At 38.0% G+C, this 23,708-nt stretch overlaps 1 protein-coding gene across 8 annotated transcripts in view; it reads right to left on the bottom strand.

Moving 5' to 3' along the window:
- The window catches only part of Luzp2 (leucine zipper protein 2), a 400,419-nt gene that overhangs the window by 163,682 nt on the left and 213,029 nt on the right, over positions 1–23,708 (bottom strand). For 4 of the 8 annotated variants that reach the window (NM_001432775.1, NM_001432773.1, NM_001432778.1 and 1 more), the window contains 1 exon segment: positions 22,907–22,969. In NM_001432775.1, coding sequence (NP_001419704.1) covers positions 22,907–22,969 — 63 coding nt within the window. 8 annotated transcript variants of the gene reach the window in all.

Below are 23,708 nucleotides of genomic sequence, written 5' to 3'. Positions count from 1 at the left end.
AGAAAGCTTACTTTCACTGCTCAGTCTGTCTTCCCTTCCCTTTCTCCCCAGAAACAATCTCATCTGAGTCCTGGATGAGTTCTTTATACTTTTATACATTAGTTTTTCAAAAAAAGGACGTTTATTTTCATAGGCATCATATAAGTAATAATCACATAACGTATAGTTAAGAATCGGGAAATACACAAAAATACATTTCAGAGACTCAGGCCAGGCACAAAGGTAAGAGAAGCATTTTTGTGACAGTGAAGTTGACATTGAATTCCTAAGAAAACATGGAATGTATATCTCTCACTCTGCTTACATTTAGCAGAAGCACCATAATACTTACTAAATGGTTAAAGACAAAGTTAACACTTAATTTCCACATAATTTATGCAAGGTTCAACATCTTTTTTTAATAAATAGAATCTGTGAAGATTCAAGTTAGCCTATTAAAGATTTAACGTATACTTTTTTTACTTTTTATTTATTTGTTTGTGAATGTCAATTGTGCAACCCAATACCACACATCTCTTTGTCTCTTCATATCTGCAGTTAGCCCTTGCAACCTACCTCCAAAATAAAATAAAATAAAATAAAATAAGTAAGAAAGAAAAATCTCATCACAGTGTGTCACACAGTATACATTTTTGCCCATACTCTTTACTTGCAAATGTTCATTGCAATGAGTCATTGGTTTGGTTTGAGATCTCTGACTTCAGCTACATTATCATTGATAATTTAGAGTAGAATTCTATGGTGCTCATGACTTTACCTAAGCCAAACACCTACCTCTACAAGACTGGATACTATGGTCAGTTAGAAGGATAGATGGCTGTCAAGTTTCTACTAACTACCAATTGTTAAAATCCCATCTAATACTTGGTATAGAAACAATGTGTGTTTTGAAATTTTCAGCTTGGCTAATACATCTAATTCTTCTTTTAAAAGTCAAGTGTTATATTTGAATCTACATAAAGAGAAAACCACTTGGGTCCTCTGTTCTTGTGACACTAAGAGCCCAATATCATCTCCTATAAGACATACAATCTTAGCATCTTTGACAAAGTTGTCTAAAAAATTTCCCATGAGTACTAACTCTCCTTAGCTAATACACTGAAAGTGATGGGGTTGAAGTTTCTGCCACCAAAGGGTGTTACAGGGTTTTCTTTCCCCATGGCAAAATATCTTTATTAGGTGAGGTTGTTATGTGTACCTGCTGTTTCTTTAAAGCACAAATTCAATGAGTTTATGTAATCTGTCTGAAGGGACAAAAGTTTCACTAATGAATCCCATTGCTATGTAACTGAAAAATTGATTTGAGGAATATGACCAGAATACATGAACATTTTGCCCAGTATATGACAAAGCAAAACACAGAAGAGGAAATATTAATAGTAAAAAGAATTGTGATACCTTACTACCCTCACCCAGGAACTGTTTATTTCCTGCATTTCATTCTTCTTGTCTTTGCTGAGGATAGTATCTGTGCTCCAGGCTGAAGAATTAAGGAGTACTTGATGGTTTCCTTTATCACAGTACATTTTTCAATATCCATAGAAATTCTAGAGAATTGACTTCATTTTAAAAAGCTTCATTAAAAATTATTCATGGCCTTTGTGGTTCAATTTGAAAATATGTCCTTTGGAAAAAAAAACAAATATTTTGAAATCTGGATTTAGGATTCAAGTTCTACACAATTATATAGTTTTTGTGATGGTTTGTATATGCTTGGCCCAGGGAGTGGCACTATGAGGAGGTGTGGCCTTGTTGGGTTAGGTGTGTCACTGTGGGCATGGGCTTAAAAGCGTCTTCCTAGCTACCTAGAAGTCAGCCTTCAGATTAAGATGTAGAACTCTCAGCTCCTTCTGTGTCATGCCTGCCTAGATGCTGCCATGTTCCCCACTTGATGTTGAACTGAACATCTGAAACCTGTTAGCCAGCATCAATTAAATGATGTCCTTTAAAAGACTTGTCTTGGTCATGGTGTCTGTTCACAGCAGTAAAACCCTAACTAAGACAGTTTTCATAAGGTTTTTCTTTTATCTGAGCTGGTTCCCTGTTTTGAACTTATATGTATCACATACCTTTATATATGTATCAACAGATTTAGTAATATAATATTCTTGATAAGCTCTTAAAATATAAAAAGATGTGAGCTGTACAAGACTATCACAGCTTCCTAGTGCAACATGGCCTATCATACCGTGATGTACATTTACATACAGGGTCGCCATTTTAATAAGATTAATAATACATAATAATTCACATTTCAAGAGAATGCTTTCCTCACCAAAGTATTGCTAATCTCCAAAACCATAGAAAATGGAGAAACTTTGACTTCACATGAATCTTTTCAAATCCCATAATCACAGAGCATTTTTCTAGAGATTTTGTACATTTTTCTGATATTATGGGGTTTATGCCATTTTTAAAGATTTGGTTTTTTTCAGTTATTCATATGTGTGTGTGTACATGAGTAGATGACATAACAAGGCTTAAGACTCCATAGAAATGGAATTTAGGATCTTTATGAACTGACAGACATGGGTGCTGGAAACTGAATTTGAGTCTTTTGCAAGAACACAAAGCATTATTAACCACAAAACTGTCTCTCCAGCCCCAGATTTATGCCTTTAGTACTATGCTGTTTATTTACTTGTTTATTCATTTATTTGTTCATTCATTTGCTCATTCATTCACTCTCTTTGTTTGATGCATGTGTGTATATGTGTCCATGCCTGTATCTCAATCAACCCTGGTTGGTCTTGAATTCTCTAAGTAGCCTGCTTACAATGACTTTGAAGTCCTGACACTCCTCCCTCTACCCACCAAGTACTAGGATTACAAGTGAAAAACACTGTATCAAATAAAATATTCTTTAAAAATTATTATTATTTGCTGTCTTAATTTTGGACAACAAATAAAACACAGAAGGCACTAAATACATGGAAATATTCACATATATAGATATGCAAACTTTGTGATAGGGAAAAGTCTGTTTTGTGATATTCTTTATGATTTAAAAAATTATTTTATAGCATATACATTTGTGTATATTTAGTATTAATATATAAAATAAAATATTTTCTTGAATTAGTATTCTGAAAGTGAAAATACTTTTTCATTATATATTGTCTCACTCAAGCTTGCTATAATCAATCTTCACATTTCCTAAGTCAGCTCCAAGAGATTTAAAACAATCTTTCCTATTTCATTCCACTAGACTATAAAGTATTATCTTTGAGATCTTTATCAAAAGTAGATAGAGAAGTTGGAGGGATAACTGGAAAGAAGAAAAGGAAAGGAGGCAGAGGACATGGACACAAGGAGAAGAAAGTAGAGATGATAGACAAAGAAGAGGAGGAGAAGGAATAGGAAGAAGAAAGGAGGAGAAAGAAAGGGAGAGTTATGACATGGGAAGAGAGATTGCAATTCTTATTTCAGGAGAAATATGAGTTGTGTTAAGTTTCCAAAGCCTGGTCATGATGAAACAAGAATTCTCTAGAAACAATCTACTCTCAAATCTAATACAAATGTCTTTATTGGTTTGGAAAGTAATATTACTACATAAAATAGAACTTTTTAAAAAAAAGTTCCTAACCTCATAACTAAAGGTGAGCCTTAATGTATTAAACCATCCAATTCTATGACTATTCCTCAAAATATCTAGGATTGATTTCTTGATTAAAATTTCTAGCTAATATCTACAACACATTATAATGTGTTTTAGTGGGCATCAGAATTATTATAACATATTTTTAAAATTTCTGCCCAATATTAAAAGCTATGAGGATGGACAATTTTTACATCTATTAAAGAGACTGATATTAGTACTATTGTCCTTTATAATGAAATTATTAAACAATGATACAAAGTCATTGATGTGTCTGTCTTTAAAATATGTTAGGGATTTAACTATAAAGAGTTGAACAAGGAAGTCGGAGTGGGAGGCGCTTAGTGCTTCTCCGGTACCGAGTCGCGCTCACGTCTGTCCTTAAGACTCCCTTCGGTGTGTACAGGACCCTCTTTCCTTCCTCCGCAGCGATCCTACTGCCAGAACTTCACCATGTCCATTCTCAAGATCCATGCCAGAGAGCTTTGACTCCCGTGGGAATCCCACCATTGAGGTGGATCTCTACACCGCAAAAGGTCTCTTCCGTGCTGCGGTGCCCAGCGGTGAGTCCACTGGCATCTACGAGGCCCTAGAACTCCGAGACAATGATAAGACCCGCTTCATGGGGAAGGGTGTCTCAAAGGCTGTTGAGCACATCAATAACACTATTGCACCTGCTCTGGTTAGCAAGAAACTGAATGTTGTGGAGCAGGAGAAGATTGACCAGCTGATGATCGAGATGGACGGCACAGAGAATAAATCTAAGTTTGGTGCAAATGCCATCCTGGGAGTGTCCCTGGCTGTCTGCAAGGCTGGTGCCGTGGAGAAGGGGGTGCCCCTTTACCGTCACATTGCTGACTTGGCCGGCAACCCTGAAGTCATCCTGCTGGTCCCAGCCTTCAATGTGATCAACGGCGGTTCTCATGCTGACAACAAGCTGGCCATGCAAGAGTTCATGATCCTGCCTGTGGGGGCATCCTCTTTCTGGGAAGCCATGCGCATTGGAGCAGAGGTTTATCACGACCTGAAGAACGTCATCAAGGAGAAGTATGAGAAAGACGCCACCAATGTGGGTGATGAGGGTGGATTCGCACCTAACATCCTGGAGAACAAAGAAGCACTGGAGCTGCTCAAGTCTGCGATTGCAAAGGCCGGCTACACTGACCAGGTTGTCATCAGCATGGATGTGGCTGCCCCCGAGTTCTACAGGGCTGGCAAGTATGACCTGGACTTCAAGTCTCCAGATGACGCCAGCCGGTACATCACACCCGACCAGCTGGCCGACCTGTACAAGTCCTTCATCAAGGACTAACCAGTGGTGTCCATTGAAGATCCCTTTGACCAGGACGACTGGGATGCTTGGCAGAAGTTCACAGCTACTGCAGGCATCCAGGTGGTGGGGGATGACCTCACAGTGACCAACCCTAAGCGGATCGCCAAGGCTGCAGGCGAGAAGTCCTGCAACTGCCTCCTGCTCAAAGTGAACCAGATTGGCTCTGTGACCGAGTCTCTGCAGGCGTGTAAACTGGCCCAGTCCAATGGCTGGGTTGTCATGGTGTCCCATCGATCTGGGAAGACTGAGGACACTTTCATTGCCGACCTGGTGGTGGGGTTCTGCACTGGGCAGATCAAGACTGGTGCCCCCTGCCGATCTGAGCGCCTGGCCAAGTACAATCAGATCCTTAGAATCGAGGAGGAGCTGGGCAGCAAAGCCAAGTTTGCTGGCAGGTCCTTCAGGAACCCCCTGGCCAAGTAAGGCATGGACCAGAGATCCCTGGAGCTACCAGATCCTCTGTCTCTGATGTCATCCAGGCGGCTCAAGGCTGGCCCAGTGCTTGCCCCTCCCATGTCACTGCTTCCTTAGACGTCCACCGCTGACCACCTGGAGCCCTGCTGGAGCCTCCAGCTTTGTAATCATGTGATCGGTCTGAATCATTGTTTCTGTCACCTGACTTTCCAGCTAGTGTCTGGAGCCCTCAGAACTCCAGCGTAATCTCTAGGGTGCCCACACCATCAAGACTCACCCCACTGGTTTACATGCAAAAATAAAATCTGCAGAAGCCCCCCCCCCAAAAAAAAGAGTTGAACACATTTTTACTTTTGATTAAAATGTACAATTTTAATAAGAAAGAAAGATTATCATTTTCAAGCTAAAACCAGTATTTGGTAAATTTAGTTGAAAAATACTTATTATTTTGCTTATACATAGATTCTTTAATGATAATTAAAAAGTCTAATGTTCCGGGATTTAAGTTTCTCCTTTGAAGAATGCCAGGCTGCACCTAATACAAACCATTAAAGACTTTGAGCACAAAAAGATAATCCAGCTTTTGGGTCACTGACTAAATCAGGTACAATCGGAAGAGGGCATTCCGAAGGAGCAGAGCTAAAAGAAAAGCAGATTCTATATAGAAAATTTATTTGAAAATGCAAGGAAAAATTGTATGCATCAGAAAAAAATTTCTTCCATGAAAGGTTAGTGGTCCATAAATATATTCTCCAGGGTAAAGGTGACATTTTGTTGCTAGGCATTTTTTTAACAGTGTTTCAGTACCTACTCTAATTCTGGCATTAAACTCATCGCTTACCTGCTTTAGCCTCTCCAGAACATTGCCCATATGCAAGGTTATGTATGAAGTAACAGCTTGGCAATGTCATATATTTGCTATTGCGTGTGGTGTTTGTTATCTTTTAAATAAATTTTAGCACTTAATGGGCATTCATTGCCTCTGTGTAACTTTTGATGAGTGCCCTGTATTCCAAGATTGATATCAAGAGCCAAGTGTGCAGATATAGAAAACCTAGCAGACAGCTAAACAGTTATTTCAATTATGTGTCAAAAGGGTTACCTACAGTGTATAATATTGTCGTGAAGAGGAAGTAATTCATTTTCTTGAGTATAAAGAGAAAAATAGAATAGAAAAATTTTAACTTATACAATGAATGCTTTCAATAGGTTTAAATACAAGAATATCCAAGGATGACTTACACATGACACAGCAAGAGCTTTACAGTATTGGTCAGGTTCTTTGCTTCCCATAGTAAGCCTTGACAGAGGTACTGGTATTGTATACACTTTGCAGATGGCAAACTGAAGTATAGAGAAACTCACAAAATCCACCTTTTATCACAAAGAATTGAATTGGGACTTGGATATAATCCACAGCCTGTGCTCTTGATGACTAATAAGGAAGGAATGAGGATTTTCTCAGACCCTAGTTTTTCAAAAACCAGTGGCCCATCAGAACAAGAGTGACTCACCATGTTTGAATGAAGGGTCTATATTGTAGGTACTAGAATAGAGCAAGGAAAAAAAGGTACAAAGACAGACTATAATACAGGATAGGAGCTGAGAAAGGACCTGTGAGGTCTGCAGGGATGAATGGCAAACTCTACTATAAAACAGGACAACAAGACAGCATTGGGTGCCTTGAATCCTTGGAGGGAACTTCTGTGTGAGGACCTAATTGAAGACCACTTGAGAGCCTAATGATTGGTGAAGCAGAAATACCAGTCAATTGAGAATTGCCACTTAGAAGAGATGCATGCTCAAGCCCAATGGGACATGGGTAGAGGTTATAAAGTGTGCCCTGAAGGATTCATAAACGAGCTTGCTGCAGCTTCTCACCTGCTCCTGGAGTCTGAGCCATTGATTCCGTGCCACCTCATCCCCAACGCTCAAGTGGAAGTATGGCTAGGCAGCAGGCAATTCAGGGCATAAGTAACATCTATTTATCACCCATCTATATCTATCTATCTATCTATCTATCTATCTATCTATCTATCTATCTATCATCTATCTATCATCTATCTATCTATCATCTATCTATCTATCTATCTATCTATCTATCTATCTATCTATCTATCTATCATCTATCTTTGAAATCTGTCTCTGTCTGTCTATCTCTCTGCCTGTTTTTTACATTTAATATGTAATGACTTAGATCTCCAGATCAGAAGACAACTCTGCAGAATTGGTCCTTTCCTTCGGTTTTGTGGGTTCCAGGAATTGTATTTAGGTTGCTAGGCTTGACAGAGAGCACTGTTTCTTGTTGAGCCTTCTCACTGACCATACCACCATGTTTGCAGTAAATAAGAACTTCATTTTAATATTGTATTTTTAATTATATTTTTTGAGTCAGAGTCTTATGTGTAGTTCATGATAGTTTTGAGTTCATGGTTCTCCTTCTTCAGTGTCTAGAGGACTGAGAATTCAGGTTATACCATCATTATTAGTTTCATGCATATTTCGAAGATATGTATGTACCTCATTAATCTTGACAAAAGCTTAATATAGTAAATGTAGATTTCTCTGAATGCAGATGCTACTTGGCAGGCAGAATAAGACACAGGAACTATTTCATCATGATTCATATAAACCCAGAGGAAGAATCTAATTCTACTATTTTCGTGACTCATTCTAATTGCTTTGCAGATGTTTCCTCCCCAATATTAACATTATTTCCATGGCATTTACCAAGAAACAAATTAAGCATATGTTTAAAGGATAAAGAAAGGCTAAGCTGTTGATTTATGGAACAAGAAATAGGAGCTGAGTATCTACCATTGGCTCCATGTGTGGAACTGCATCTGGCAAACAGTCTGTGACATTTGAAGGCCCAGAAGGTTGATGCATTTGTCTAGCCGCAAACAATGAACTCAAAGCAGAAAGGAAACTTGAGATGTTATTTTCAAAACAATGAGCTTTTTCTTATTTTACAGAAAAAAAATTTTATGCTTTGAATATTCACTGTGCAAATTTAGATTCCCTTCAGAGACCTTCCCATGATTCATCCTCATATAAATAAAAGTATATATCATAAGTTTATGGCATCAAATCCAGCAATCTGGTGTCAACTATAGAACCCTTTCTGTCCCCAAGGAGCTATCTTGCTCATAATATAAGTCTTCAGCTACTGGGTAGATAGTGGTATGTGGTCTTTTCTTTCTGCTGTCTGTTTTATTTTATGAAGCTATTCATATCCCATGTCTGCTTAAATTTCTTTTTTTCCTACCATTCTTGTTTTACTTCTAGTTTCCATTGCTCCTATGCCTGATTTAGGTTGAGATATCAGAGTTTCTAGAACATATGATAGCAATATAGATAAACAGAACCTTCTAAGATGACTACATGATTCTGCATCAACACCAGGAAGGATAAAGTTGCCATTAAACCCCTTTCTCCATTCAACCTCACAGGAAAAAACTACAGGCAACAAAGACATGCTGAGAGTAGAAGATGTAGTCTTCCTCTGGGAAGAACACACCAACTGATTATACAATACCAAGTGGCCATTCCTAAGATACACAAACAAGTAATATTATGCAGACTTGGCAGGTCATATCGACATATTTAGGAATATACACACAGCAATTAATGAAGCCTTCTTAGCTGTGTGCAAGCCATTTTCAGGCATGGAAAAGCATGGCAGACAATGTGGGAGATATGTTTTCTAGGAATTCACATGTTCAGCATTATGAGCTAGCAAAGGAGCTGTGAAGACCAGTATTGTTGACTCAGATATTAGTTCTAAAATCACAGTAGATGTATAGGGAGAATTCAAAGTTGGAAGAAAACCTCAGGAATAAAATGAATCCTATGAACATAATTTGGAAACTTTTCCTTAGCACTCTTAACTTAAAAGTGAGTGCTATCTTTACATAGAATGGTTCTTATTCTGAAGGAAAGGCCTTCCAGAACTGTCCCACCTGGGGATCCATTCCATATGCAGCCACCAAACCCAGTCACTATTGCTGATGCCAAGTAGTGCTTACTGATAGGAGCCAGATATGGCTGTCTCCTGAGAGGCTCTACCAGAGCCTTACTGATACAGATGAGGATGACTGCAGCTAATCATGGTACTGAGAGTGAGGACTCCAACGGAGGAGTTAGAGAAAGGACTGAAGGAGCTAAAGGGGTTTGCAACCCCATAGGAACAATATCAACCAACCAGACTTTGGACCCTCCTGGGCCCTGTCAGTGTTTGACCCCTGCTGAGCCTTGCTAATGCATGTGGAAACCTTTCGTTCCTAACAAAGGAACAACCTGATCTTTCCTTTTGCCTTGAGTGGTATACCTGGGTGGTACACCTGGGTGATAACACTGTTAAATTGGTTCCTGGTTTTTGTTCCTCTTTCTTTGTTCCTGAGGGTGTACGCCTGTTTTCCACCATGCTTCCTGGAATTTTCCACCCAGTGAACTTGGGGCATATAGTCTGTGAACCACAGTAAAAACTTTGGTATTCTCATTACAAAAAAAAAAAAAAAAAAAAAAAGAATGGTTCTTATTATCATGAAACTCAGCTCAAAACCACAGTTCAAAGAGGAATAACTGGAGCTACAGATCTGGCTATAGCTGACACCCAAATGGTTAGAAAAGATAATTGTGGCATTTGTTCCAGAAGCCACATCATCATTACCAGCTGTTCAGGGAGGGAGTGCAGTTCCCTGAAGAATGGTTCATGACTCCTGCTTTGGACATATTGTCCATACCCAAGACACAGATACCTGTGAACTCATCTGTTCTCTCTATGCTATAGTTCCATGCTTGTTTGGGGAAAGCATGTGTCTGCATTGCAATGTGATCTTGAGGAATCATGGAAAGACCATTATCCAAAAGTCATGTTTTCCCTACTGTAGAATTATAAGGAAAAAATTCTAGATAATACGTTGAATATTTTAAATATGCCATGCCATGTCCTCATTTGTACTTTGTATCAGTGAGACTCACTCATATAATGGTTCCCTAGGCAGCATCATACTTTATATTAGGACACATAAGCACATGTACACACAAAAGCACACACAGAGACTCCATTTTCCACAAACACTCTCACATACACTGCAAAAAAAAATCCATTACACCTACACCTACCATACATATCACATTGACACACAAATGTATAGGTTACATATATACACATCTGTATATTCAAACGTAAAGATCAAATATTCATTTTGCACATATACATACAACACATAAACATACAAAACATAAAAAATACACAAACATACTATATGCACATACACACAAGCATACTATACATATATGTAAACACTATATATATATACATACAACACACACATACATACAACACACACATACTCACACACACACTCACACACACACCCACAAACATATATACTATGTACATATACACTTCATGAATATATATACCTGTAAAAATTATAATTCATTTTTTACAATAGAAAAGGGGCAATAACTTAAAATGTATTTTGAATTATGATTAAAATGGCCTCATTCTTGGAAACCTACTTCTGAAGTCAGGTATGGAGACACAAGCCTATTATTAAGGAGGCTGAGGCAGGAAGCTTTGAGTTTGTAGCCAGCTTGTGATATATAGTGAGACCATGTCTTAAACAAGTAAACAAAACAAAAAACAAAAAAAATATTAAGCCACAAATCTAAGTTCCTTTCTGGTCCTGTTCATTTTCTTCACCTTACTTCTTACTTCAAAGACTGCTGTGCTATTTTTACACATTGTATTTCTGTCACCTAGTGAGGAACTCACTGACTAAGGAAAAAATATGACTTCTACTTGTAACTGATGAAGGAACCATGTCCTTGGAATCGCAGGTGGCAGGCTAAGGTGAGGTGCTAAACAGAGAAGGGAACATAGCTCACAGTCCAGAAGCACATTAGCTTCATGGCCATTTCTAACACACCATTACACACCAGTTCATTGATTCAGAGGCTCTACAGGGCACAGCAGTCTTCTCTCACACTATATTTGAAGTTGAGGAAAATACAATCACCCACGCTAGAAAACCTTCATCTCTGTTTGCTCACTTAGCTGTTTCTTCATGTCTGATTTTCATACTGGAAAAACTATTTGAAACCAGTTTAACATTCAGACACCTTCTGAATGATAGGTCTCAGAGGCCTGTCCGTGGAAAGCCTGCCCTACAGCTCTTGCTTCGCTGCGAAGGTGCACTTACTGCAGCGTCTTTGCCATTTATATTTTCTCTATCATAAAAATCTGCTTAGTTATTTTCCCAGAGGGAATGCAATGACTGCAAAGCAATTATTTTTTTCTCTTATCTCAAATTAGGCCATAGGATTTCTGAATTGGTACACTATTTCTGAGAAATAGTTAAAAAAAAACATTTCTTTTTTAGGTAAGGTCACCTCTGTTAAACTCCAGCCCCCTGCCTCCTTACACAAAGGTTGGTTGCATAAGTAGGAATTCAAGGATTCTTCTTTCTTTTGATTTTTTTTATGATGTGTGTGTGTGGGGAAACTTCTACCTGGATCTGGCTGTTCCCACTCACATTTTCACCTTTATACATATGCCTTCTGACAGAGACTCTGTTTCATTTAATGGTGCTATAAATTTTCACCAGATGAAAAATTCACATTTAAAAGAAAGTTTATGAATCAGAGTTCTAAAATGTGAGAGTTTTGAGAGCCTGTTGGTGGTGTGCAATATTCGGCCAGGCTTTCCAAGGTGTGAAATCCCCTTTTAGAAGTAAAGAAGAAAGAAAGACAGAAGGGTAGAGGAGGAAGGTAGAGAAAAAGGGAGGGAGGAAGAAAGAAAGGAAAGATAAAAGAGAGCAGGAGGGGTATTATACCTTAAACTCTTTCCTAACTGTCAGGAAATGTTCACTGTACAGAACACTAGTCTATTACCTCCACTCCTAGGTCCTCAAGTTACCTACACTACCGATTCAGTGACAACGTCTCCCATACCTGTATTTAGGAAACCACAAAAAACCACGAAAAGAGCAAAAGTTATAATATGTTCAGAAAGTTTCTTTTCTGGTCATGTAATTGGATTCTATAGGCTGCTTGTATTTGTATAATGATCCTTTCCTCCTTAGATTTATCACACACATGTACACGCCACATGCACACACACGCACATGCACACACACACACACACACACACATCTATTTGTTTTGCCAGCTATGTTTTCCATATTATTATTATTATTATTATTTTTTGGTTCTCTTTTTCCGGAGCTGGGGGCCGAACCCAGGGTCTTGCGCTTCCTAGGCAAGCGCTCTACCACTGAGCTAAATCCCCAACCCCCATATTATTTATTCTATTCATGAGGGCTTCCACTGAGGTTTTAACTTGGCTTATTGGGTTTTTAAACGTCTGACATCATTTTAATTTGAGGTTGGTTTAGTAATGTTCTTTACTGGATTCTACGTTTACGTCTTAGATTAACTTCCACATATCATTCTTCTCATTGCTTTTGTTCTCTTATACTATAGCTATATTCTTTTTGCACTCTTACATGTCTGCATTAGCGAACACCACCCCAGGGTTAGTACATTTCTTGCTGACCCTTTCCTCTGTTGTCTTCTAGTACAATGTCCATTCCTCATTGTGCTACCAGCGGCTGGGGCCCAAGGTCTTGGGAAGGTGGAGTCATAGGTCTCTGGGGTCAGGAGGTGCAGGGCCTACACTAGCCATAGAGATCCCATAAAAGTGGGTGGTGGTTTCTATGATGAGAAAAGTGTGGGCTTAGTCTGAAGTATAGATCTGAATGATCCCAGAGGAGTCGGTCAGCATCACAACACACTTCAAGGAGAGAACGAGCAGAAGGGTGAGCAAGTAAAAGGAAGAAATCAGTATGAGGCAAAGAGGACTGAAAAGCAAAGTTGGCTGCACATTTTCATTTAGCTCTGGGAATTTAAACAGTTTCCTCAAGGGCTGACTCCAAGTGAGTTTTAATGCAACATCTGGAAATTTGATACATATATCTAAGTACATATGGAATACAAACTATGTTTTGGAACATACACACATAAAATTTCAAACATACTGTATAAATAAGCAATAAAGACAAGACCCTGGACTTCTCTGGAGCGCACACTTCTCTCTGGCGTGCACACTTCTAGGGTAGCAGCATGTGGTGCAAGAGCCTCCTTCCATATGAAAACATTTTCTGTTGCTGATCCAGAGGACAATTCTCTAGATGAGTATGAGCTTGGTTTGATGGCTTCAGACAAAGCGTCTGCTTTTGTGATAAACCTATCGGAGATTTTGGTTCATTACTGCTGGATAATATCTTCACTTTGGTTTTGAGGTGAAAAGACAGCAGCCCTTTAACTTTGTGAGACGGAATCAATGGATGCTTAAAGAAATTTAATAGGGTGAAGAGCATTATGCACACAGGCATCGGGTGCTCTGAAATTCATTGTCGTTGCCTTAAGCATTCAAAGGAAATTCTCAAAGACTCTGTTACAAAGCAAGATCTTTTTACCAAATTTCTTCAATATTTGTAATATTCATATTGATAAGAATTCTAAAATTATGAAGCAAATAAAGAGAAAAAATAAAATAAACATGACATATTTTAAATGTACCTGGCAACAACAAAATCTTAACAATTACCTTATAATACCCTATAAAGTTCTGCATATGTATTCATGGAATCAATGCTATGTTGTTCTGCTCCACAAGGCAGCATGCTAAGTGTAATTGCCCTGTGATATGCAAATGCATAGAGAGCATTATTCATGAACAAAATGCCTTTCTATAAATCAGCTTACATTTAATACAAAGCATTGTGTAATATAAGGTTCTTTCTAATAATAAAAATTAGAAAACAATAGTGGAAACAGACGTTTTTTGTTTTCTTTTTTACCTGTGGTTTTAGCATCTTCTACATGTCCATGAATACATACACATGCACGGAGTTGGAGAGGGTCAGTGACAGCAAGAACAAGAACAAGGGCAAGAGGGAGAGTGGATGAATTTTGGGAATATTTTGGTACCCAGGAGTCAGAGACTGGTAAGGAAATTCATTCTGTTTAGTGTGTGTGTGTGTGTGTGTGTGTGTGTGTGTGTGTGTGTGTTGTAACTATCGAACATAATATAAAAAATAGGGATACAGTATTGTTTTGAAATACCAATTGGGATAGATTTATTTTATTTTAAAGGTGATAAAATCGTCTGATGTATCTCTACATCTGATGTCAAAGGTCTCTTCAGATCTCAGACTCCTTTTAGCTTTGTTGACGACGACCCACTTTTATCTCTTGGCCTGGCCCCACACACTGTTAGTAGCTTTCCTTGGCAGGAATCTTATGACTCTGCCATCAACATCTTAGGGTCTTCAACGAAATTCAGGCTTCACTCCCACAACTTCACACAATGGCCTCTCTGAGACTCTAGGAGGGATATCCCAAGCACACGCCTGTCCACAGTAGCTTTCCTTAGTCATAGAGGGATATTTCACAATCTAATAATAATCTTGTCTAATAATCTTGATTGTAAAGCCAGAGCCATGTGTCTGAAACTGCCAGGTTCTTCTGTTTGTTGGGGCTGGAACATGACCCCCTTGTTCAAATACATTTTCTTCAGATTTCTGTTTTCGTCATTGCTTAAGCTTTTCTTTAATCCCCTTTCATTAACTTTAATTCTTTTCCCAAGTTGGGATAGTAGCTGGGCAGGTCTTACCCTGAAGTCACCATTACTTTTATTCCATTTAGGATCAGACATCATTTTTAAACTTTTTATCTTTTGAGCACCGAGTTTAGCTCTATTTCCTGGTGCTCTCTTTTTCCCCCAACTGTACATTTTGTAGCTGAATTTGAATCTAGCAACATGACTGCTCTGGCAAGAGATCACATCCAAAGACCTAGATTCTAGCCTGTGACTTGGCTAGAATGCAGAGATGCCACACACCTTTAACCCCTCAGGGTGGAATTCAGACATGCCCTTAGTATACACTTTCAATCCCAAACAAGGAATCTTTTTCAGAGGAAAGAACAGCGCAGAGAGGGAGGGTATAGTTCAGTGAGTGAAGTTCAGTTGAGACCAGGCAATGAAATGGAGTTTAGTTCAGTCAGTTCAGTTCAGGAAATGGAGTGCAGTTCAGTCAGTTCAGTGGAATTTAGTTTGTGCAGTTCAGTTCAGGTCAGCAGAGGCAGCTGAAGCCAAAGAAATAGTGGAAGCCAGAAGATTAGAACAAATTGCCATAGTTAGTTTGAGGCCAAGCAGAGCAATTCAGTGAAAAGCCGAGAGAAGTTAGTCTTAATCAGTCAGCTTGGAGAGGATTTGGGGACAGAATTAGTGAGTTGATCCAGCCACCAGAGATCAGAGAGAGATGGAAAGGGTGAATTTATGCAGCAGCAAGCTTCTGAGATGACAATCACAACTGGTGAATAAAAGTTACATTTACATTATTTCATATTTTACCTTATTCAACTTGCTTTTATTTTCATTATACATCTGTATAAGGATAGCCATGTGACACAGTCAATACCAGAATGTCTTGATATCTCCTATGTTGATGTCATTAATTCAAAACTCTTCAATTTAGCCTTAGGAAGATTTTTTTTAAAGACAAAGACAGTAAAGCCAAACTATTACAAGGCAACTTACTAATATTCTTTCTCCTCTGAAACATCTTGAGGCTGTCATTATTGATAATTGGTTTCAACACCGCTGTCTTCCATGCCACTACTAATATGGCTTATTAAGCCCCCTCCAAACAGTTAACTGCTTTTCTAATCCAAAGTCCCAAAATCTAGTTTCCACCAAGCACAGTGAGGTCTGTCACAGCAATATATACCCAGCTCTCTGGTACCAATTTGGTTTTCAAAAGTCCAAGCCAGGTCCAGTATCTTTCTCTCTCTTCCTGCTATGGATCTGGATATAACTCTCAACTACTTCGTTAGCACCATAACCTTATCTGCCTGTATGCTGTCAAGCCCCCTACCAAGATGTAACTGTAAGTAACCTCCAATTCAATGCTTTATTTTATAAGAGTTGCTTTGGCTAGGATGCCTTATCACAGCAATAGGATACTGATTAGCACAATTGGGTAATGATAGAAACACTTTATGTGGTCCTAGAAGAAAACAAGACAAAATTTAGAAATTATTTAAATCATGAAGTGTGAAATTCCTTCAGAGACCCCTTGTCTCTCCCAAGGGGCAAACTTCTGCCACAGATTCCCAAGGTAGAGTTGCCCCATTGTCTCTTTTATCCCACACGGTGTTGGCATTCCTTCTCTCTAGCTGGAGTTTTTCTATCTTAAAATCTCTCTTGCTTCCTCTTCATACTACCTCTTACCCTGTACATGAATCAGATCTCTCTGCCTCTCTGTTTGTCTCTGTCTCTCTGTCTCTGTCTCTCTGTTTTTCTGTCTCTTTGTCTCTCTGCCTCTCTCTGCCTATCTCTTTTTCCTGCACCCTACCCTGATCATTTTGTATGTGTGTACATACCTGGGTACTCTCATTGTATAGGTCAGGGGACAGCTCTTTAGAGGAGGTTCATCCTTTTCAGCATGATGAATCCAGAGATTGAAATAAACCATCAGACATGGGGGTGAGCGCCTTTATCTGTAGAGTTATGTTGCAATTTCTTTGCTTCTTTATCATAAAGACATTTGTGACTAATTTGAACTGCTCTCAATGTCATTCAGGGTAATCTTATCATCTTAGCATCTTAAATTCTTAGTTATTACATAATAAATATTTTTAAAGCTAACTGTGGCATACTGGTTTGGGTGATGTTTCAGTCAAATGTGTGAATTATTAAGCAAGTTTTTATTGAGAAGTATATAACTGGTAAAATAATGATTAAATTGTAGAAATTCATGCAATCACATTTTATGTTAATTAAGAAAGAAAAAGGAAGGGAACAATAGTAGTTGTTCTTATAATAATTTTATTCTGACAAGAAGAAATGTGTGATTGACATTAGTATCTTTTTTGGGTACAATTTAATTACTTAAAATAAGATTTATACTTATAAATAACTAGGATGGTAAATGTCAGTAAATAATAGATATGGAAAGGTAAGGAGGTAGATAGATAAATGGATAGAAGGACGGATAGATAATGACAGATGACAGAGATATATAGAGATAGAGAGATCTTATATAGATATAGGCAGATAGATTACTCATAATTTTCAACTTATTCTATACATTTGAAATTTATTTTACTATTTATTTACTTGTATGTGCATGTATATGTCATATGTATACATATGGAAAACATTAGAAGACTTAATCCTCATAATTTTTTAATATTTCTTCTTATTATGAACTATTGAAAGTGGCCCATTCCACTCAAATTATGAAGAATAAAGTCTAGTTAAGGAATATTCATTATTACTCAACAAACATTTATCAACTGTCTAACATGGTCAAGAAAATGTATGGAGGACATAATGCTGAAAATTAGCATTTATTTTTATAGTTAATAAATCAATGTTTATATTATTAACTTAAATGCTCTAAATGCTTAATATATATTAATAGGTAGATTATATGCAATGCACCCTTTACTACTGAAGAGTGTAGAATGAGAAGAAACACAGTCAATGGCTGCATAATCTAATCCAGAAATTAATTCCTATGGAGAGTTAGCAAGATGCAAGGACTTCTATTGTGCATGGATTTTATGAGGTACAAGTTGTCTTAAATTGTGGCTTCATGGATTGTTATTTATGTATAGTATAAAATAATTTTTATGATATTGAAACTGAGTCTTCATTATAAGTGCTCCAGGCAGTATTTTTGTATTTATGATTTTTTTAGCCTTTTTCACTAACTAACATTTCACAAGTGGAGTTCATTCATCTGTTTTTCTGCCACAGAAGAAGCACTCCTAGGTTCTTAGGTTTTCTGGATCAAATTTTGCATACATTTTCTTTTCCCAAGTCTCCAATAATTTATAACCCCTTGACTCTCCTGTATTTATTTAGTCTGTGTGCTTGAGGAAAGAGCAACTGACTTTCAACTAAGAGGGTAAAACCTGACACTATTACTGATGCTATAGTGATTTTACAGACAGGAGCCTAGCATGACTGTCCCTGAGAAGTCCAACCAGCAGCTGACTGAGATATATGCAGATACTTACAGCCAGCCATTGGACTGAAGTCTGGAACCACTGTGGAGGAATTAGGGGAAGGATTGAAGAAACTGAAGGGGAGGGGGACCCCATAGGAAGACCAGCAGTCTCAATGACCTGGGACACCTGGGAGCTCCCAGAGACTTAGCTACCAACCAGGCAGCATATACAGGCAGGTTGGAGACCCTCCCCTCATATAGAACAGAGGACAGCCTGGTCTAGGCTCAGTGGGAGATGAGCATAATCCTCCAGAAGCTTGAGGCCCCAGGGAAGGGGAATGCCTGATGGTGTGGAAGGGAGCACCCTCTCAGAGGCAAGGGTGAGGGGAGGAACTATGAGAAGGGGTAAGGGGTGGGGGCAACAACTGGAATGTAAATAAATAAAATAAAAAACCCTCTTCAAAATAAAATGAAGGAAATATATACAAAACTGAAAAAAGTTAAAACTATGACAAGCTGAGACATGAGAGCTATGTGTGTGTGGGCCCTTAGAGCAGTGCTGGAGCTGTTCTGAGATGCACGAATGCACATGGGGACCTGAGCTGGGGCGTAGATGGGAGCACTACACAGGAATGGTAAAGCCTGGAAGACCAAAATGAAAACAGCTCTCCATCTTTGTCAAGATACAGAAATGTCGAGGGGATTGTCAGAAGTTACCTGCCACAACTGATACATAGATAAGAAATATAGGAAACATACAACAGTGCTGACTCCTAACATACTTAGAATGAGGAGCAATTCTAGGTAAGGTAGCAGTGATCTAATGTACTGTGCTTGAGATCACAAATTATCAAACTATGATTTACCCTCTGGGGTCTAAAGTTTATTATGGAAAGGAATTCGACAGTCAGGAGGCAATGTTTTTCTAGTGCACTTTCTTTGACAACTCTGGTATCCTGTATAATGAACCCTCCGTTCTCAAGGGGAATCTATTTGTTTTAAGTTGAATGTACCCTACAGAACCTGAGCACAGAAATGTGAAAAAGACACAACTAAGTAAACTATCCATTTTCCTGGCTGTGCTGATAGCTGCAGGCATGTCAGTAATTTAGAATCTGGGAGATTTCTGTTAGAACAAATGAAGAAAATTCTTATTATTCCCTGTTTTTATGGTGGGGGATATGTACTGGGCAGTTTGGGACTTTTGTTTGCTTTGTAAAGAAACACAAGAGGACATGGACAACGTCTTTGAATACAGGATAGCAGCCATGCACACTTCGATATTTTTATTTAAGAAATTTTGGTTTCATATGTCATTACTAAGAAAATGCTTGTGCAACGCCCAGTAGATTGTTGAGTCAATCATCTCAACATTTAATGGCCATAATGACTGCAATTGCTTACACTTTGTGAGGGTTTTTTCAAGTTCCAAGTGCCCAATATGTATTGTTTTCACAGGTCCTAAAGTACCAACAATTGATAGTAAATGAGAAGGTAAAGTGGCTTTAACAAAGGACACACACCAAGGCTTCATGTTTACTTTTCCTTGGAAAATTACAGGCATATGCATCCATCAGATAAGAGAAAAAGCATGCAGATATGGTTGTGAACACAGATGGATTCCCAAATTGGTAGAATCTAAGATTCTACAAATGCAAGTATCTCACTGGGGTTTTCTGTAATAATTCACATAGTGGGATTAGTTGCCCACAATATGAATTCATTTATGGTGTCTAATACAGATTGTAAACTCTCCTGAAAAAAAGGAGAGAGAAGAGGAGAGAGAGAGAGAGAGAGAGAGAGAGAGAGAGAGAGAGAGAGAGAGAGAGAGAGAATCAGCATGCTTGCCTTACCTCCACCAAGTCAAAATACTATGTCCTTGCCAAATGGAAAGTTCTTTGCTATAGCGGATAGAGGCAGTTTTCAGATTTATGCTTCTGTGTATTACACTTTGGCCATTTCGATTACATTAGCCTTACTGAAGAGCCTCTTACCACAGATACTGCTAGCCTTGCTTCAAGGAGTAAAACACATTCTTTTCTAGTTAGTTTGCTTGAATTTGTACCCAGCAACAACAAACTACCAGAATTTAGCACTTTCTACATGTGAATGAATAACTAGAAATCATTTTATCTACAAGAAACAAGTCTTTGTTTCCTGGTGGTTGGTGAACAGCATAAATTCAAATTCCTTATTTCTTTCCAAAGTTGCCGAGACTTACACTAAATAATATTTCTGATTTTGATCTATTAAAAATTGCTAAACTGAGTCTTATTTATAATATCTAGAAGCTGGAAAGAACCTAAATGTCCCTCAACAGAGGAATGGATACAGAAATTGTGGTACATTTACACAATGGAGTATTACTCAGCTATTAAAGACAATGACTTCATGAAATTTGCAGGCAAATGGATAGAACTTGAAATTGTCATCCTGAGTGTGGTAACCCAGTCACCAAAAACATACATGGTATGTACTCACTGATAAGTGGATATTAGCCAAAAAGAAGCTTGGAATACCCACAATACAACTCACAGACCATATGAAATCCCAGAAGAAAGAAGACCACACAAAAGTGTTCATGCTATAGTTTTACTCGGAAGAGGAACAGAAAATATAATTTTGGAAGTGGAGGGACAAAGAGTGGAGCAGAGTCTGAAGGAAAGGTCATCGAGAGACTGCTCCACCTAGGGATCCATCCCATCTGCAGACACCAAACCCAGACACTATTGCTGATGCCAAGAAGCACTTGCTCACAGGAGCCATGTATAGCAGTCCCCTAAGATGCTCTGCCAGAGCTTGACCAATACAGATGCAGATTTATGCAGCCAGACATTGGACTGAGCTCAGAGATTAATGGAGAAGTTAGGACAAGAACTAAAAGAGCTGAAGGGGTATACAACTCTATAGGAGGAACAACAATATCAAACACCCAGACACCCCAAAGCTCCCAGGGACTAAACCGTTAATCAAAGATGTCTCCTGTTGGATATAGAGCAGAGTATTGCCTTATCAGGACTCAGTGGGAGGGGAGCGGTCCTGAGGAGGATTGATGCTACTAAGGGTAGGGGAATGGTAAGGCTCTGAGGCAGGAATGAGAGTGCAGGTTGGGGAGCACTTTTATAGAGGCATGGGCAAGGTGGAAAGGATAGAAGTTTGTGGAGGGGAAACTGACTGGAGATAACACTTGAAATGTCAATAAATAAAATAACTAATAAAAAAGAAGGAAAGAAGTTTGCTAAACTACTTTTATCCAACCACCAGAATACTGAAACAAGTGTAATGGTCTAAAGACTACCAATTCTATATTCATATCCAAGTGAAAACTCAGAATGTGAACTACTTTAGAACAAGAGTTTAGGCACATATAAATGATTATAGCAATTTCATAACAGGGCAGAGTAGGTACTAAAGTAAGTCATGGCTTTTTATATACAAAGAAGATAATAAATAAAGACTGTAGACACAAAGGAGAGTCCCTATGAAGGAACAAGCAGGAACTGGAGTGGTACTACCCCAAATCCAAGAATGTCCTGGAAGGCCATGATGTAGCAAATGCTAGCAGAAAACAGGAAGGGATTATGTCCCAAACCTTCAGGCACACTTGAACTTCACTAATTTTATTTCTGACACATTGCCTCCAGATCTCTGAGCCATGCTGAGTTGCTTGGTCAGTGGTACTTTCCCTTGTAGCTCAAGAGATTTATGTGGATGATTCATAGTACAAATTATGCATAATAGTATGCTGTTCAAAAGATCTTCCAAGGGAGGACAGTCACCATAAATAAAGTTAGAATGCTGTGAGGAAATATTATTAAAATATCCCAATCACGTCTTGAGTTCAGGTTATATGTGAGGCAAAACTTACAACCTATTCATCTACAGGCAGTATGGGGATCCATTAGGAATAGTGACCCGAAGCACTCCATCACATTATAAAATACCTTATCCCCTCCACAGCCCTGTGTTCACTGAGGCAAGAAGATGAAATGATTACCTTAGAGAGATTTACAGCCACATATTTACAGAGTTGAACTGAAATGGGTTTTCTTTAATTTACTAGAGTCTTCTCTATAACAGTGTTCGTTGGCATTTAGGTTTTTTTTTTTTCTGTTTGCTTAATTCATAGGCTCCTTTAAAGAAACTTAAACTTGCTTATTTAAAAATAAATGTTTACATTTATTATTTCTTATCATATTTTGGACAAATGGAAACACCATGATGATAATCATTGACAGGGGCTTCTCTGCATATAGAGAATGACAAATTAAAAATTTGCTTTAATGTTCAAACCTATAGACTGTTTCCAATTATCTTGAAACTAAAAATCAATGGAATGAAATTCCTTTTATTTCCTAAGCTCATTGCTGTGACCAGGTAGCAACTATTAGCATCATTTTTCTTTTCTGTTTGTGTATAACAAGCTCAAGTCAGAATTAAAGTTCTCACACTTCTGGTAAATTTCCGTTTGCATTTTCCTGTGTAGTCTTTGATTAATGTACAATTTCCCTGTAACATGAAAATTACCTCATTCTGTAAGTCACGGATCATTTTGCTCTTTCTTTCCACTTCAGTCTTCAAAAAATTAATCTGAAAACAAATAAAATATTATGGGTACACGTTCTCAATTCATTATCATGTTTTATATTTATAAAATTTTGAGATATACTAAAATTATTATAGTGTTAATGTAAATATTGAATAAGAAGGATTAAAGTCTCCAGTAACAAAAGCCTTCATTTCCTTCATCTTCATTCAACTTGTTTATATATTATTATGAAAAGCATGCTCATTGCATTAAAGTTTGTGTACAGTTTCAAAAACATAATTTTTATTGTAGTGAAATTTATTATTCATGTTTATTTTACTCAATAACAATTTATCTACATTATTGTTTAAGAATGAAAGTATTAATGTTTGGGTTACTGATACAAAAAAAATTAATCAAGGTGATGAAGACTACTGTAGCTGATAAAACTCCAAATACAGTGGATTGAATAATTTGGGTTCCTACAAATAGAAGAACAGACCAACATTCAGTTTCACCCTCTACATTTATCCTTTCATGATGACTTCCATTATCATATTTTTCAGTTAGTGTGTATGAGAAATCCATAACACAATAAAAATTACCCCTAATTTTGACTGCAAAATGTAGTAGCCTCTATCGTCGTTTTGATCGTGTTTCAGCTAAGGTTCCCAGGGAGAAACAGCTGCTCTGTAGTTCAGGCAGATGGAAGATGTTATTGACCACCACTCAGGTTGTAATAAGTCAAATATCCTCAGATGGCGAGTGAGAAGAGAGAAGGTTTCAGCAAGACTGAATGAA

Source organism: Rattus norvegicus, chromosome 1 (assembly GCF_021556685.1).
Source record: "Rattus norvegicus strain SHRSP/BbbUtx chromosome 1, alternate assembly SHRSP_T2T, whole genome shotgun sequence".
In the NCBI taxonomy this organism is placed as follows: domain Eukaryota; kingdom Metazoa; phylum Chordata; class Mammalia; order Rodentia; family Muridae; genus Rattus; species Rattus norvegicus.
The sequence above is the reverse complement of the archived record's forward strand: the minus strand, read 5'-3'. Positions and strand labels throughout refer to the sequence as shown.